At 34.9% G+C, this 18,857-nt stretch overlaps 1 protein-coding gene across 1 annotated transcript; it reads right to left on the bottom strand.

Annotated features, from left to right (window-relative positions):
- Positions 1–15,407: 15,407 nt before the first annotated feature.
- On the bottom strand, positions 15,408–16,734 carry LOC145615279 (cyclin-U2-2-like). Its single transcript, XM_081670342.1, has 2 exons — positions 16,167–16,734; positions 15,408–16,051 (listed from the first exon to the last, which is right to left on the bottom strand). Exons 1-2 carry the CDS (start codon positions 16,556–16,558, stop codon positions 15,796–15,798), a joined length of 648 nt encoding a protein of 215 aa, XP_081526468.1. The 5' UTR covers positions 16,559–16,734; the 3' UTR covers positions 15,408–15,795.
- Between the last annotated feature and the right edge of the window lie 2,123 nt (positions 16,735–18,857).

Genomic DNA, 18,857 nt, shown 5'->3' with positions numbered 1-18,857 from the left:
GCAGTATAGACATTCATCATCCAAAACCGATTTAAAAACATCGGCCAATGTACCAAATTTGCAAGTTCAACAAAAGAAATAAAAGTGCCCAAAATATTACAGACCAAATAAAAATTGTTTCCCAAAAACAAATAAACAGAAGTTTCATCAACATAAAAAGGCTGCAAGGAAAGAGAGGTTAGGAAGCAGTGCTCTGGTCATTATCAACAGCAAGATCCTCAAGCTTCTTGCTGATTTGAGACACGATGTCCTTCACCGTGGACTGTCTCCCCTGTTCTGAGCTCTTGACCAGTTTCTTCAGATCAGCATCAAGAGTGAGCACACTCTTCTTCAGTTCCTCCATCTTCACCGTTGACTGCTCTTGTTCCTTCAGCACCCTCTGGAGCATCTCCTTCAACTCCTTCACATCCTCGCTGGGAACCTTAGGTGGGGAACTAAATGCTGCAAAACCTGAAGTAGATGCATACTTGCCCGAAGTAGGAGAGGTGGTAACTTTCTGCAGTTCCTCCTGTACCCCAGTTATATCTATGCAGATAGGTGCTGGGGCCTCCTTTTTCTTCATCAACCTCAAACTCTTTCTTTTCTTCCTTCCCCCTGTCTCAATAACCTCTTCCACCTGCCTTTCCTCTTCCTCCTCTTGTTCCTGCAACTCCTGAACAACATTCCCTATGGCCTCTCCTGCCTGATCTTCTCCCACTTCCCCCTCAACTGAACCACCTACTTCTTTTGGCCTCCTTTCTTCCTGCACAACTTCAAAACACCCATCTACAACTTTCATCTTATGATTTTCAAGGAAAATGGGTTGTATGTATTCAGTGTTTTTGAGGGGCAGGGGTTCTTTGTCAGCAAAGGAAATGCCAAAGCTTTCAAACACGTAAGTAAGTAGGTTACCATATCCAACCTTCCAGCCTTTAGGAACACAATGAGATAGGTGTTGGATCATGATAGAGGGAAATTTAATTTGAATCTTTTTGGCTAGGCAGTAGATTAGGACAGAATCAAGCTTGTTGGCACTGTCTCTCTTTTGAGAGCGAGGGATTATGTCATTGAACACAAATTTTAGCAGGATTTTGTCAAGAGGGGTTAGGACATTGTGGTTTATGTAGGTTTCCTCCGGGTCACCTCCTAAATACTCCACTATTTCATCAATATTAGCATCAGGAATCGTGTTCCTTATCACATTATTTTTGAAATAAATATCATACCCACATCAAACAATTCAGCCAGATACATAGCATCAAACTCAATAGCCTTCCCATACACACAGCAGTGAATAGTACCCTTAGAGTACTTAAAGCTTTTGCAAAAATCTTTCATAGCATCAACATACAAACTTCGATTAAAACACTCACCCAATAGATTCACCCAATTTTGAGCTTCAAGCAAATCCAACAATTCATAAAGCTTAACAGATTTACACCAAGGTAAATTAAGTGCCAAACCTGTCACAAAGTGATCGCTGATTTTCTCCTGTTTCTTCATAGAAGCAGGCTTGTCTCTATAGTTGACACCCATCTCCGAAACGCTTTCTTCCTCTTCTTGCATGTCCTCGATTTTTCTTTTTCGGGAAGAATTGGACTCAGTAGGAGATTCCTTCTTTTGAGGCTCAGGATTTCGAGTTTCGGGGATGATTTCCATGGTGATTTCTGGAATAGGGTTTGTGGTTTCTTCGGCTTCAGTTTGGGTTTTTGGTGAGACAGACATTGGTGAGAAATTTTGATCGGAGTGATGAGAGAGAAGGTAATTTTTGAGTGGTGTAAATTTTGGTGAGGCTGACATGTTTTTATGGTGGAGGTAACTTGAGGGAGTGAATAAGTGAGGTGTCGTTTGGGAGGTGAGGTGAATTTAGTTGATTTGACACTCCTATTTAATGCTTAGGGAAACGTAAACCGTGTTTCAAGAGAGTAATGGATGTGGGCAACTTTTGAACAAAAGATGATGATGAATTTTGATATATTCATCCGAATTTAGTGTTTAATAAAAAAAATTGGAATTTTGAAGACCAGATAAACACAACAATTTTATCTTTTGAATTCAAATAATGAAATCACTTGCAAATACAACTTGATACACGGAACAATTCAACAAGGCTCATGCAATCAATTTTGGACTTCTAATATCTATGGCTTTCAAATTTACATGCCCATTAGTAAATGTTACTCCTGCTCACAACTTGCCTTAACTATGTCATTAAACATATAACACTTGTGCACAGTATACAATAGTTTAAGCACGTCAGTTTGAGTTTCATAGCTGAGGGAACTTGATGCATTTCTCTTAGTATAACTTAATCATCCCAAGTTCCATTCTCATCTTCTCATGCCTTTCTCTATTCAAGGGCTTAGTTAATATATCTGCAATTTGATTGTCAGTTTGGCAGAAATCTAACTTAATTAAACCCTTTTCAACATTATCCTTAAGGAAATGATGCCTTATATGAATATGCTTGACTTTTGAATGATGGACTGGATCTTTAGATATGCAAATTGCACTAGTGTTATCACAATAGATAGTAATGCAATTAAATTTAATACCAGAGTCACGCAACTGTTGTTTGATCCAAAGGACTTGAGAGCAACAAGCAGCTGCTGCTACATACTCAGCCTCTGCAGTAGACAATGCAACAGTATTTTGTTTCTTGGAACCCCAAGAAACTAGACAAGAGCCAAGGAACTGAACCATACCTGAGGTGCTTTTCCTGTTGACTAAGTCACCAGCATAGTCAGCATCAGTAAATCCTCTAAGCATAAAGTCATCACTTCTAGGATAGAACAGACACAGGTTATCTGTTCCTTTGAGGTATCTCAAAATTCTCTTAACAGCCGTTAGATGAGATTCCTTAGGGTTAGACTGAAATCTAGCACACAATCCAACACTAAAAGAGATGTCAGGCCTACTGACTGTTAGATATAGCAATGACCCAATCATACCTCTATAAGTTGTTTGATCCACACTTGTTCCTTGTGGATCATCATCAAGTCTCGTTGCTGTTCCCATAGGTGTGTGATTTGTCTTGGCATTCTCCATGTTGTACTTCTTCAGAAGTTCCTTGATGTACTTCTGCTGGTGAATCATTATTCCTTCTGCTGTTTGCTTTATTTGGAGTCCGAGGAAGAAATTTAATTCACCCATCATGCTCATCTCAAATTCACCACCCATTAGCTAAGCAAAGTACTTGCATAAACCATTGTTAGTAGCACCAAATATAATATCATCAACATAAATCTGTAATACCAACAAATCAGTTCCTCTAGATTTAAGAAAAAGAGTTTTATCAACCTTTCCCCTTTTAAAATCATTTTTCAGGAGGAACTTTGAGAGCCTTTCATACCAGGCTCTTGGTGCTTGCTTAAGCCCATAAAGAGCTTTATCAAGCTTGAAGACATGATTTGGAAATTTAGGATTTTCGAAACCTGGAGGTTGTTCTACAAACACCTCCTCATTTAAGAAACCATTTAGAAAAGCGCATTTCACATCCATTTGATAGAGTTTGAAACCCATAAAAGAAGCAAAAGCTACTAGAATTCTAATAGCTTCTAATCTAGCTACTGGAGCAAAGGTTTCATCGAAATCAATACCTTCCTGTTGGTTATAGCCTTTCACAACCAACCTTGCCTTGTTTCTTACAATAGTACCATGCTCATCCAGCTTGTTCCTGAACACCCACTTGAGCCCAATGATCTTCTTTTCCTTAGGCTTTGGCTCAAGGTGCCAGACTTTGTTCCTTTCGAACTCATTTAGTTCCTCTTGCATGGCTACTATCCAGTAAGCATCTCCCAAGGCTTCTTGATGATTTCGAGGCTCTAGGATGGACAGAAATGCTTGGAACGCACAGAAGTTCCTCATTTGCGATCTGGTTTGAGTTCCTTTCCCAATGTCACTGATTATGAGATCAGTAGGATGGGAACCTTGATACCTGAACGACTTGGGATGAAATTCCCTTGCTGGAACTCCAATTTGAGGAGCTTCTTGTTCTGTTCCCTCTGCTTGTTCCTCTTCAGCTTGTTCCTCATTCACATGTTCATCTTGGTGAGGAATGTCTTCATTCTCTTGAGGTTCTTCTTCTGCTGCAGGATGATTTTCTTTGGCTTGCTTTTGATCTTCTTCTTCATCTTTGTCTCTGATCAATCCTATTTCAAAATCATTATCTTCTTCCTGTTCCTGTACACTCACAAACTGGTTAACTTCATCAAATATTATGTGAATGCTTTCCTCAACACACATTGAGTTCTTATTGTAAACTCTATAAGCTTTGCTATCAGAGGCATATCCAAGAAATATAGCCTCTTCACTTCTTTCATCAAATTTGCCTAGATTTTTCTTACCATTATTATGTACAAAGCACTTACAACCAAAGGCCCTAAGATGAGATATGTTTGGTTTCCTTCCCCTGAAAAGTTCATAGGGAGTCTTGTTGATGATGCTTCTGATTGTTACTCTGTTAAGAATGTAACATGCTGTATTCACGGCTTCAGCCCAGAAGTTCCTTGGCAATCCACTTGCAATCAGCATGGTTCTAGCCATTTCCTCAAGGGTTCGATTCTTCCTTTCCACAACCCCATTCTGTTGGGGAGTTCTTGGAGCTGAGAAGTTATGGTTCATGCCATTTTCCCTGCAAAACTCATCGAATCTTGAGTTCTCAAATTCAGTTCCGTGATCTAATCTGAGATGGACTAGTGAGTGACCACTGATTTTCTGTATTTTCTTAGCAAAAGCAACAAACTCGTCAAAAGTTTCATCTTTACTTGCAAGAAAAATAACCCAAGTGAATCTGGAATAATCATCAACAATAACCAAAACATATTTCTTGCCACTCATGCTTTGAATTCTCATGGGACCACACAAGTCCATATGGATTAGTTCCAAAGGCTTTGTAGTTCTCACCATTTTCTTCAATTTAAAAGATGAACGAACATGCTTGCCTTTCACACATGCATCACAAACTTTATTCTGTAGGAACTTGATAATAGGAAGTCCCACAACCAAGTTCCTTGACCTTAGTTTGTCCAGTAATGAAAAGCTAGCATGTCCAAAACGTTTATGCCATAGTAGGGGATCATCTTTAACAACACTCAGACATGTAAGGTTGTTCCTTGGGATTAAGTTGAGGTCTACAGTATATGTATTCCCTCTTCTTGTTCCTTCTAGAACAACCTTTCCTGATTTGTTGTTGATGATGTTGCAAGAATCAGAAGTAAAACTTACAGAGTTTCCCTTATCACAAAATTGTGATATACTGAGCAGATTGTGCATTAAGCCCTCGACCAGGAACACATTATCAATGGAATGAGATTTTGATCTTCCAATTTTTCCTTTTCCAATGATCTCGCCCTTCTTGTTATCCCCAAAGGTTACTGTTCCTCCAGGGTAGTCTTCTAGTGAGAGGAATTTTGATTTATCACCTGTCATATGCTTTGAACACCCACTGTAGAGATACCACGAGTTGTTCCCCCTCACTAGAACCTGCAAGAAAACTAAGCATTAGAATCAGGAACCCAGGTTTCCTTGGGTTCCTTTGACGTGGATGCAATATCAGTTTTCTTGACCCACACTTGTTTTACATTCTTTTTATTAGCTTCTTCTCTATTCCAACATTGACCATAGAGATGTCCAGTCTTACCACAAAAGGTACACATCTTCATGCTAGGAAGCTCAACATATTTCTTTTGTTTACCTTTTCTCTTGGTCATATAACCAAGTCCTTCTGTTCTTTTTCCTTGAGCTTCAGCAATCCATTTGGGTATAACTTTTGGGTCAATACTCCTATCCTTTCTAGCATTCAGTTCATTTTCAAGTTGATCCTTTTGACTTCTTAAAGTCGAAAGTTCATTTTTCAGATTTTCAAAATCAACATTGAATTTAAGCAACTGATCACTCGAGGAACTGCTAGAACTGATATCAGAATTCATGAGCTTATACTGAGTTAATTCAACATTCAGAAGAATACTTTCATTCTTGATTCTATCAGCTATCTCTTTTATGTGTTTATACTTAATGTTCAGCTCTTGCAATTTGCTTTGGGACTTGGCATAAGTTGTTTCCAACCAAGTGCCATGTTCCTTGCAAACCTTAAGAGCCTTCTCACACTTATTCAGTTTCACACAGGTTTCTCTAAAGAATTCTTCTTCTTCTAGACACAAATCTATTAAGACATCTTTAGAGAGAGTTTTAAGCTGTTTAGGATCAAGAAATACCTCTTTGTGGAGTTCCTCAAGGTAGGCCTTTTCATCATCTAATTTGGCCATCAGACACAAATTGGCTGTCTCCTCTTCTGGTTGGTCATCCTCATCTTCTTCACTGTCAGAATCACCCCAAGCTGCTATCATGGCTTTTCTCATGTCCGACTTTTGAAAGTTTGCTTTGCTGAATTTTTCCTTTCCTTGCTCCTTGCCCTTTCCTTTTCCTTTATCATTTTCCCAAAGGGGACAATCCCTGATAAAGTGATCTGGGGATCCACACTTGTGGCAGCTGTAGTCAGGTTTGTCATTGGAGTTCTTTTTCCCGAAGTTCCTTGAGGTGCGGCCTTTCTTGAATATCCTTTTGAACCTTCGAACGATCATGGCAGCTTCATCCTCATCCACTTCAGAGTCTTCCTCCTCTTCTGCTTTCAGAGCCAACCCCTTGTTCCTCATGGTTTCAGTGTTGACTCCAAGGTGTAGCTCATGGGTCATGAGAGAGCCAGCAAGTTACTCTATGTTGAACTTGGTGAAGTCCTTAGTTTCCTGTAGGGCTGTCACCTTAGCTCTCCATCTCTCATCCTGTGGAAGACTTCTGAGAACCTTCCTAACCTGCTCATCTGTAGGAATCTGTCTACCAAGGGAAACCAGCTCATTTATGATGTTAGTAAAACGAGTTAGCATCTCCTGGATGGTTTCCTTAGGTTGCATCTCAAATCTTTCATACTTAGACATAAGTAGATCGATTTTTGAGCGTTTAACCTCATTAGTTCCTTCATGAGTAATCTGCAGCAAATCCCGGATTTCCTTAGCGTTCTTGCACCCCATAACACGATTGTGCCCATGAGGTCCAAGCCCGCAATGGAGCAATTTCACAGCCATAACATTGATTTCCATCTTGTCAAAATCCTCTTTCTCATATTCAGACATGGGCTTAGGGATTACCTCATTCTGAGCGTTTGTCTTGGTGACTTCGAAATCACCAACTTCAATGACCCTCCATACTTGGTAGTTCTCCGCCTTGATAAAGATCTCCATACGGTTCTTCCAGTAGGTATAGAACGTCCCGTTGAACATAGGAGGTCTCTGAGTTGAGTATCCTTCCTCGAGCTTTTCGTGAGTATTCATTTTCTCCAAGACCTTTCTTCTTCAGGGTTTCCTGATTCTCTTAGAAGTTAGGCTCTGATACCAATTGTTGTTTCAATGAATACTACAAGAAGGGGGGGTTGAATTGTAGTATGAGAGTTTAGCCAAACTTTTTGCGGAATTAAAATTAAGTTAGCTAAAGGAACTGAGAGATTAACTGAAGGAACTAAAGAATGCAAGAGAGATTTTACGTGGAAAGCTCCTTGGCCCTAACAAGGAGAAAAACCACGACCACTTGGGATTTTGGGAAAAAAATCTTCACTATAATAGGGCAAATGATCCTATTACAAGCTAAAGACTCAAACTCAAGTTCCTCTACGAACTTGAGACCCTGAGGAACAAGTCACCCAACTTGTTACTCTTCTCTTCTCTTTCTCTCTTCTCACTTCTCTGTTCTCTCTTCTCTTTCTCTTCTCTCTCTCTCTTCTCTTTCTCATACACAAATGTTCACTCGAACTTCCCCATTCCCCAATTACAACTCGAAAGAAAAACAAACTCTAGTATAAGAACATTAAGAACACTCTAATCAACTTATGTGGAATTGGATGCTTGACTCAATTAAAAGCTTGAAAACTTATGTGAGCAAGGACGAGTTTTTCCAACAGAAATCAAGAGCTATTTATAGAGCAATAAACGCTTTGGAAAACTTCATTGTGCAGCAAACCCATTACGCCACTATTCATGCCCACTAAGAAGATCATGTCCCTTAATTTAAGGAACCATGAACTCCTCAATTTTGCAGAACCACGACTTGAAGAAGAACGTGGGAGAGTAGGCCGCAAGTTTTGGAAAACATGGAAGATTTTATCTTGTTAAAAATATTTTCCGAAAATCAGAAAAAGAAAATAAAATCATATTTTCCGAAAATCAGAAAAGGATAAAATCTTTTTGTTTGAAAAGATAATCGTTAGAGAATAACAACTTTCCTAAAAATTAGCTAGCACAATATTATCTTTTTAGACCAATTCCACACAGTAAATTCGAATGTAACTAACTTTCTTATACTTACATAAATCCTAAAATATGTAAAATATTTAGTCTTCATGTTTCTCTGATGAAGCTTCTACTCCAAGGCTTCTGTTCCTTGGAAGGAACTTCTCTTCTGTGGTGATGCTTCTTCTCTGAAGCTTCTATTCCCTGAGGGAACCTTCTCTTCTCAAGTCTTCATTTCTGAAGCGCCAGTTCCTGTGAGGGAACTCTTCTTTTTGGATAACTTTGTTTCTGGCTTTCCTGTTCCTCATGGTATCTTTGTTAGACACTTAATTCTCCTAGTCTTTGCACTGATCACACACTCAAACAATCAAGCCTTTATTAGTATGTAAGTAAGTAAGGTTGTGTCATCATCAAAATCATTAAGTCCAACATATTTCAATTTGCAAATACTTTTGTAGTAAAAATAAAAATTAAGGCTCTCTACAGGGTTTGACCTAAGTCAACATGGAGCTGAGTGATTTGATTTCAATGCTTTATAATAACAAACAAAAAAGCTATTCCCTTTGTTCCATTTAAATTGATACAAACCATTTTGGCAAAAAATAATCAAGAAAAATTAAATGTAATGATGAGAACAAAAAAAAAAAAAAAAAAAAAAAAAGAGTGTTGATCCACTGTGGGAAAATAGTTAAAGAGAAAATATTATATGTAATAATGTAATAATTGATATAGGACAATAAAAAAAAAAATTTGTGGCAATTAAACTGGGACTGAGAGCTTAAGACAATACTGCATACTCCGTTTTACATTGTAGACTTGTAGCTTAGTGCCACTGTATTCATTAAGTCATTAGGCCTGTGTATGATAGGTCACACGTTCAGTCCCCTACCCTTATTTTTAATTTGTATTGCCCTTTCAGACATTTGGAGGAAAAAGGACAAAAAAAAAAAAAAAAAAAAAAAAAAAAAAAAAAAAAGAGTAATTTATACTTGTAGAAAACTTTGCCACATGCCTAGTCCGTAGTATGGACTTGGGGAGTGGAGGAGTAAGCTTAACAAGAATAACAACTACAAGTAAGAACTAACAAGTCCGGCTTTTTAAAAATTGGACCGCGTAATGAAAACAAATAATAAATCAGATCTTTAAGTTGGGCTTTGTGGGCCGCCAGGCATGATGGCAAGATTTGGTCCAAGTTAGCCCATGATCTGCATGGCCTCGTGGCAGCTTAATTAGTTTGTGCGTTGTTAGACTTATAACATGGCCTTTTGTTTTTAATCTTATGGGTGCAGCTGCCAATAGTTTATCTTATTATAGCAAGTGTCCATCTTATGGACAATTAGGCAACGATTGTAGGTTTGGTCTTAAAGATATAGTGTGTGTGTGTTTCTCTTTTTTTTTTTTTTTTTTTTTTTTTTTTTTTTTTTTTTTTTTGGTGTTGGGATATCACGAGGACAATGACATTAATGGTATTCGATTCCGAGTTTTGTACACTATTCTACCAAATTTTAACCAACTAAATTATTTCGCATTTATTTTTTCAAGTCTTTATAATTGTATTCAATTAAGGGATCGTTTAGATTGGACTTAAATGGATTGAGAACATATACGGGCAATATGTGGATGATATGGATTGAAAAGCTCATACCTTGCTAAATTTGTTTGATATGAAACTAAAGTGAGTTTGTACTTAATTAGGTTTTGTATCTTGGATGAAATGGATTTAAAATTGTAAGGGATGATGTGGGTATAAAATTGTAAGTGTGGGAATGTAGTTATATACCAATGGTATAAGGTTCTAAGACGCAAATTGTCTAACCAAATCTTAGAATGTATTTTACTCTACGCTTGTAAAACTCGTAGCAGGTGAAGTGCATGATGCACCACCTACGTAATTAAGTATGCCGCTACATAATCCGTGTGTTAGGAACAAAGAGTACTTGGTGGGAATTATTGTCAAATATTCTTGGTACTTTGAACAAAAAAACCTTTGCTAATTATAGAAACATACTTAAAGTCGTTAACGATTATTGCTTGAAACGATTACAATATTTTTAAGGTATAAATATAGAAACAAAGTACACAAGAAGTTGTTAGGGAAGAACGAGCTACCTTCCTACTAGTTCTTATATAATCTGCTAGATTCATTCTCTTTGCCTTCAAATTAACGTTTATATTGAAGAAATATACACTTTTGTTTTTTTGGATATCAATCAACTTTTGATCATTACTATACAACGTATATTGCAACATTTTAGACCGTCTTAATTAGTCAATATAATAATGTTTTATGGTCTCCTAATCATGTATCTTTAATTATATTAGTTCTAAATCCTTTAAATATGCTTAGGGGTTCATAAAATTAATTAATTATTACTACTATATATTGCCTAATCAATTAAACAATTACACATCAATAATATCTAAGTTAGGTGATTGTCTGAGAAATGTGTATAAACTAGTTTTGTTTTATCAAAAGCGTGGTAGACATAATGTTGTGGCAACAATCATTGAGGAGATACTTGTTTATGTATACTAATACGATTCATATGAATCTGATTTTTGATTTAATCATTGTTTAACATAAGACTAATCATGTTATGACTAGTTTTGTCCTTTTAAGGTGTTACGTTAGTTGTTTAATGTATAATTTTCATTTTATTTTTCATATACAACTCCAAAGAAATGCGATTTCATACAATTATAATGTTGCGTCCATAACCTAGAGGTATAATTGTATAAACAATATAATGACAATTTGGTGGCTGTTGGCTTCGTATTGTTTAGTGTTAAACCCAAAAGTGAATGACAAAATTCGAAGAACTTTCTAGTTGAGAGGATGTGATATACAAATAGCTGAACGTCCTTACCCGATATCAATGTTAACCGTAGCAAGTTAGCTTAATAGGTTAAATTTTTTGAGGTGGTACGTACTTAAAACGTGAAATCAAATTATGCATGTATCAGTTAGGGCCTGTTCTTTTTAGCTTAATTTTAGTTCAGTTTAGTTCCTAATTTTCTTCTCTTATAAACAATTCATTTCATTTCAGCTCCAATCAGTTTAGTTTAGTTCGGTAAATCAGGATAGGTCCTTATTCTTTGTGGCATTCTCTACACTAAAATGTTTAACTCAATTTCTGTATATGTTAATATAAATATTAACTCGCCGTATTTTATAAAGGTAGGCCAGGATCATACTAAGTTAGAAGTAATTGTTTGCTTATGGATGGCTAATGAAGATGGGTGGTAAGGAGGCAGAGTGAGTTGTAAAAGGAATAAAAAAATGAGAGAGTTTGGGAAGTCCAATTATCTCTACATAGTTCAACAACATTGTTGTAAGAATGAAAGGATAAGAGTCAATTTTCTTGCACACGCACTACAAGACAAATAACTATGCATTTTGTCATTATTGTGTTAATTCAGATAATTAACATTAATTAGGATTTGGAAGTAGCCGTGCAGCATCGTTTTCGGTTATACTCACTTTCGTTATGAGATGTTCAATTAGTAGTTTTGTCTATTTCTATTTTATTGTATAATTGGCAATATTTTTTCCTAAATTTTATATTCTCTATACTGTGAAATATATTTCTCAATCTATACATATATATAGCCTTTGTAAATGGAATAGAGATGCACCCATTAAAATTGTGGAGACTTGTTCACTTTGAGAACATGACAACATTACTCCATTTCAAAACTAATTGATTGTACGTAATAGTATGAGTCTTAAGCTTATAAGTTAATTTCACTCACCCTCTCTAATGCTAGACAGCTTAGAGCTTTTTCGCATAGTGTCTAAACACTCCTACTTTGATATATATCCCAATCGTAGTATTACTTGAATTTAAATTTTCTTACCGCACGGTTTTGTTTCAATTCGATAGTGCACGTACTTGCAATTAAAGACTCGATATTATACTAATTTAACCTCCGTCTGATCCACAGGTTGGGAGCGAAACCGTCTGATCCACAGCTAGCTAATTTCATAATTGAAAGGAAAAGTGTTAAGACCATACTCCCAACCCTCAAACATATGGCTTGAAGATATCACAACTCACGAGCTGAGATTCTTTACATCTAGCAAATATCATTCAATAGCATCTAGCATAACACTTGGTTGACTATTTTAGAGAGTTGTAAGTTGTTACGTACATAGCTTAGCTAGCTGTGAGTCGTTCCAACAACACGAGTGGCTTTAGCATAGGTTATTTATGGTAGGTACATAATCTTATATTATGGTCCCATTTTAGCAAGTGGCATCAACGCCGTACTTTGCTCTTTTCCTCCCACCATCTTTTGCATTATTTTTCATTATCTTTTTTAGTGTTACATGTCATTGATATGTTAGATGCATTTAATTAGTGTTAATAGCATCAACAATATGTATGTACAATTTCATTTTATAATGTTTAATCTTAAGAATATGAAAGAAGGTACCACAAGATTGAATTATTAAGATAGATGTTCTACAATAATTAATATGGCCACAACCACAAGAGTGAGTGATTGAATTTTTCCATTAAAAGAAGGAAAAAGTATGTACATATCATCATCGGTGGAAACGATTTGATTAGTAATAGTGGTTTGAATTAAATGATATGTTTACTAATTTTGAATATACATAATTTATATATGTTATGTTTTATTCACCTTCTACTTATTTTAGGAAAATTGAGTTTAGATAAATTCAGCAATAAAGGACATAACATTTTAAACGTGCTAGCTAATTAAACATTAGGTTTTAGTGACATACTTAAAACTATAATGATATTTGTTTGCCTCATATTGCCTATAACCTAAGCTAGCTAGCTAGGATGATATAAGTTACATTTTGGGAAAGTTGATTGACCTTACTTGACCCATAAGTTTTTAAGTTTACTCATTTCTAATAATATTATTTAGATACATAATTACTTGACTTCACATAGGAGAAATCTAAATTAGATTGAACCATATAACCATACTTGATTACAAAGCTAGTGTTAATACGAAGTAGATCATTGTTAGAGCAGTCCATATATACTATTTGCAAAAGCCATCAAGCATCAACTCCCTAGTGTGTAACTGTGTATACTTAATTGTATATGAGTAGAAGACTAAAATCCCCAAATAAGGCGATTTTTAACTTGGGGATGTTTCCAAAAACACTCAATCAACATTATTGCTATAAATAAACTTGCTGATGTACTAGGTCCATAGTTAATTGTCCTTATTGATGTTGCACGTTTGTTGAATCTGATCTGATGACATTTGAGACTAAATACTACAGAGTACAAATACACGCACCCAAATGTGCTTATAGTCAAGTGCACCCAGAGATATTTTGAAAAAAGTAAAGGTTGCAATCAAAGAAATGTTTTCATTTCGTTTAATATTTTCATTTTTGGTAAAATCTTAAGCATTCTTCAATAATATATCACCGCCGGATGAGCAAATAAATGAGGAAAAAAAAAAAAAAAAAACTTTTAGCCTTTAAGTGTATCTACCTTAAGTGCTTCCAACTTCCAAATAAAGGTAACCCATTAAATCCACTCTTCTAAAATTATATAATAATCTTTTCCTACCTATCAAGTACGACTTGTATTTTTGTTTTTTTTTTTTTCACATAAGTACTACTTGTAAACTCACTATTTGGAAAATTTGTCAATTACTACCGCGTATTAATGCGTATTTGAAAATTACTACCGCGAAATAAAAAACTTGTGACTTACTACCGTAAAAACTTCAAAAAATTTGCGATTACTACCAATCTCCATTTTAAATCGTTTATGACGTCACTAACCCATGTTAAACCCATGGTTAACCTATTTAACCACCTAAAAATAAAAGAAAACTAAAAAAAGGCCTAACCCATGGTTAACCCCCCCCCCCCAACTACCCAATTCAATTTCCCTCCTCTTTCTCTCTCATACCACACAAAATATTTGCAGCCTCTTGTATTGTTGTCCGCATCAAAGTCTAGACAAGCTACAAACCTCCTACCAGGGTTTTCTTTGGTCCAGGACTTCATAATTGAAGTGTTCAACCCACATTTGCATTTCCAACCCTTCCACCTTGCCCCCCTAAACATCTCCTTGTTGAGTCAACAACAAAAACATAAACTTTTATCACTTATTATCTTTAAATCTTAGTTTAATTCAAAGAAGTATACAATACCCCTAAATTTGTCAATCAAAATTGCACTCCAAAACCCTAAATTGCGAATTCCAGAAATGTCGTTAAACCCTAGAATTCTAACACAATTAAACAACACGTTTGGGAGCGAAATTAAACAAATTGAGAATTTACCTGAATCGATTTGAGGACACCTTCGAGGTATTAGTCTTCAATTTTGAGAAAGAGCAGCAATTTGGAGAAATTTCTAAGTTGCTCAGTTTTCTAAATTGGGGGAAAAGAGTGAGGTTTAGTTATGTTAGTTGGGGGGGTTAACCATGAGTTAGACCTTTTTTTATTTTTCTTTTATTTTTAGGTGGTTAAATAGGTTAACCATGGGTTTAACGTGGGTTAGTGACGTCATAAACGACTTAAAATGGAGATTGGTAGTAATCGCAAATTTTTTGAAGTTTTTACGGTAGTAAGTCACAAATTTTTTATTTCGCGGTAGTAATTTTCAAATACGCATTAATACGCGGTAGTAATTGGCAAATTTTCCTCACTATTTTTACGAGAATTATTTATCACATCATATGCTTGCAGAGTTACAGCTTACTTGCAACTAAATTTGTTACTAATGTTATGACCTACAAGTGTGCCCACACGCCAAAAACTGAATGACATGATATAATTGTTTCTTATACAATTACAATTGACTTGTAAATTGTCCTATCCTACCACGCCACCTCCATCCATTCTTATAACAATCACTTTCTTTCACTTCATATTATCACTAACTTTAGCCACTAATTTCCTTTACATAAAGTGACATGATGTATTGCTGGTTTAAATTGCATTCAAATGTAGTTTATGATGAAAATATAATATTGGATTTTTGTGCCAAAATTTAACCAACAAAATTTTAACATATAAAACGACAAAAGCAACAAATTAAAGGCAAGAGTATACTACGTATATTATAATTATAAACCTCACTAGTTTATGTCTTTTAAAAAATGTTTACAAGACATTCAATACAATCCTTGTATGAAAAGGTTAACGGGATAAACTTTTCCTCGACCTACCCCCTTTCTCAAAAGGTCTAACGTATAAGTAAAAATTGAGTTGAATTGACTCATGATTTTCAAACCTTACTACTATGTGCCTCATAAAAAATTCCAAATTTTCCAATCAATACAACCCTTGTATGAAAAATTCCAAATTATCCTTGAAAGCTTTCACCATTAAATTCGGATTGAGTTGACCCGTGAAGAATCCAATCGCATCTTAGCATCAATTTAAAATAGGTAAATCGATCATTGAGCCCTGTTCCATTGTACTTAGCATCCAATTCTTCAAGCAAATGTAGAAAATACTCTACTATATTCAGACAACTTACAAAGGATATACAAAAACTATACATTTTCATAATATTTATGATCTTGGGTTATAAAGTAATACGAGCAATTTGACCGTATCTTTTATCAACACATTTGATTTCTTCAGCACATCGCAATGCTCTTTCAATGTGATATCCTCCTCCAATGCTAACTTCTCTTTCCAAATGACAGCAATAACTCTCAAAAACACTCACATTTACATGTAATTTAAACCCCATTAAAAATAGAAAATCAACCTCTAATTTGTTCATTTCTTTGGTTGTCAATCCTCCTACTCTTGCAAAATATGAATTTCTGTAATTCCTGTAACAAAAATTTAACAACAACCCATGTCAAAAAAAATTGAATTTTATTCCTACCCATTTAAATAAATTTGATTAGGGAAAACAGAGGAATTTGAATTGGTGAAATTACTTACATGTCCTCGACGTATTTGGATGATACCATGATGGTTGTAATGAGAAGTCTATGTACATTGCTAGGACTAATTTTGAAACCGGGGTAATTTTGACATAATCTATCAATGTACACATATGCAACCACGTAAACAGAGGGTCCGGCCTTAGTGTAACGGAATATCCGTTCCAAGAACGATTGAATTGTCATGTCCGGTGCTTCAAGGGCATCGAACACACGGGTTCTAGCGTCTTTTGACGCTAGTACCCGTCTAGAATTACGAGATACCCTCTCATTCCTTGTCATGTGTCGCTCTATCAAGGCCGCCAAGACTGATACCACTAAGGGCATTTCGGGTTCATCGTGGTGTGAATAAAGATCTGACCTTAATTTCCTTGGAGATATGTTCAACATTGTTGTATTGGTTGGACGACTTTATTTTTTGTTACAAAAATTGGACCGACGGCGAATATTTAAAAAAAATTTAAATTATTTTTAGAGAGGTTTGTTATGCTTGGAATGAAATTGAAAGGGAGAGGTGAAGGTATATATATAGTGGGAAAGGACCATTATTTGGTAATGTACGAATTAATAATTTTAACACTATATTTTATACAATAAGGTCCAAATGATATGAGAAACTAGGAAAAAAAAAAAAAAAGTTAGAAATTTTGTTAAAAGAATGATAAAATGCCACCCTATACAAAAGGCATAGTACAGACAAGAGTATTGTTTTTTATTGAAAAATACAAGTCCTAAGCATGAAAATCCATATAAAATCTTAAGGAGGGGCCAATAAAATCGTATAATATAAAGTTTTAATGAGGGGTGAAAATGGACTCGCCGACAGTGTGCTTAAGGCCGTATATGTGTTAGGCCAATACTTCTGATTTCTGAAGGTGAATGGGTCCAAAACTAGTTGACTGCATTTAAAGAAGGATTCTGCCTAGAGATTTCTGTCTCACATTTTTTTTTTTTTTTATCATTAGTAACAATAATTTCTGCCGTAATTTTTACTACGGAGTATAAAATCTATAATTCATCACTTACCGTTTACCTTTTTTGTTAACTAAATGAGGTTTTGGTCTAACGGTTAAGATTAAAAATCTGTATATAATAATTCCCAAATTCAAATCGTTCATCCTCTTTTGACTTAAAAAGGGGTTCAACTTCTAGTTGTTTTTAACTTTTTTTTACCATGAATCAACCAAGGTAAGAGGAGAGATCTTTGCCTGATCTGACTAAAGCTTAGAAGGAGCCCCAATTAATAGCGTTGATGAACAAAATTCATTGATTAAGTGGCAAAATCGTAAATAAATCAACAAAAATGTTAAGTTAGCATGACACTTTCGTAATTATATCAACAATTATGCGCCTATATATATTTAATTAAAAAAAATGTTAATTATATTTACATGACCATTTGATATACAATGTTTATCAGGTGACATATTTGTATTTGTTCCTAAAACTTATACTCCGTATTATAAAAAGAACGACTTTCACCTAATTTTGGGAGATCGAAAAAAGTGTAAGTACTCTTTTTCATCTAATAAGTATCATCTTTGTGATTTATTTATAGTTACTTTTCTTTGTCAAGATTTTATAATTTAGTTAATATTTTGGAACAATAATTAATTAAATGAAAGTGCACGTACTCGTAATATAAGCTAGTTGTATTAAACACTCTATAAGAGTGCACATAAATGGATACACACTTACTAAAAAAAATTGATGGATGAAGGAGTGAGTGAAGGTGACTAGTGAGTGAGGAGTTACACGTGCATCTTAGAGTACAACTAGCTACACGTGCAATTAGTATTGAAGGGGAGCAAAGATCTGAAAATTTTCATTAAAAAGTATTGAATTCATGACCTTCCTATGAGGATTCATTCATTTCATTAATTAACATGACAGTCACTCTTAATTACAATTACATGAATTCTAAGTGTGATGAGTTTCCTAGTATATCATCTATTTCAAACAACTGTTTTGACCTATATGTGTGCCAATTGGGAATTTTTAATACATAAATTGATGCTTAACTATGTAGCTATATGAGATGTTTTAACGTATGTTTGTGCTAACTATTCCGAAGACAAGAGTGCTTAATTAAAATGATACTCATCGATCTCAGATCATGTGAGTGTGTGAAGGTTATATATACATCGTCTTCATATGAGATATGACCCACCCAATACTTAAATTAATTTTTTGACAGCACAAATGCATATCTAATTTATGTATACAAATAAACATTGTCTCATAATAAGTGATAAGAATATAAGGAATAAATGGGGCGCGGAGTTAATCTTTGATATATTATATCTATTTGTTCATTACATTTTATGTGATAATTGAATTTATATTAAAGATATGTTGTAATGTTTAAAATCACAAGAAAAAAATCATATTGTATCTTGTGATTTAATTGGGCGATTTTGCCTGATTTATGACATTATTACAATAACTCTAGCTCCAAATCACAATGCCAAGATTCAATCATATGAGCACCCTGGCTTAAATAGATGCAAAATTTGCATAATTAGATATTTGGTTATAAAAAAGCATGAACTAAGCACAAACTACAGAGCAATACAAATCGGATCAATTTGTGTTAAAATCTATAAATATTATATATAATTCATCAATAATTATGAAACTCAATAATTTGCTTTCAAAAAAAAAAAAAAAATGAAACTCAATAATCAAT

Source organism: Chenopodium album, chromosome 25, assembly GCF_948465745.1.
Source record: "Chenopodium album chromosome 25, dcCheAlbu1.1, whole genome shotgun sequence".
Classification (NCBI taxonomy): domain Eukaryota; kingdom Viridiplantae; phylum Streptophyta; class Magnoliopsida; order Caryophyllales; family Amaranthaceae; genus Chenopodium; species Chenopodium album.
Note: the sequence above shows the minus strand (reverse complement) of the source record. Positions and strands in the feature narration are given on the sequence as shown.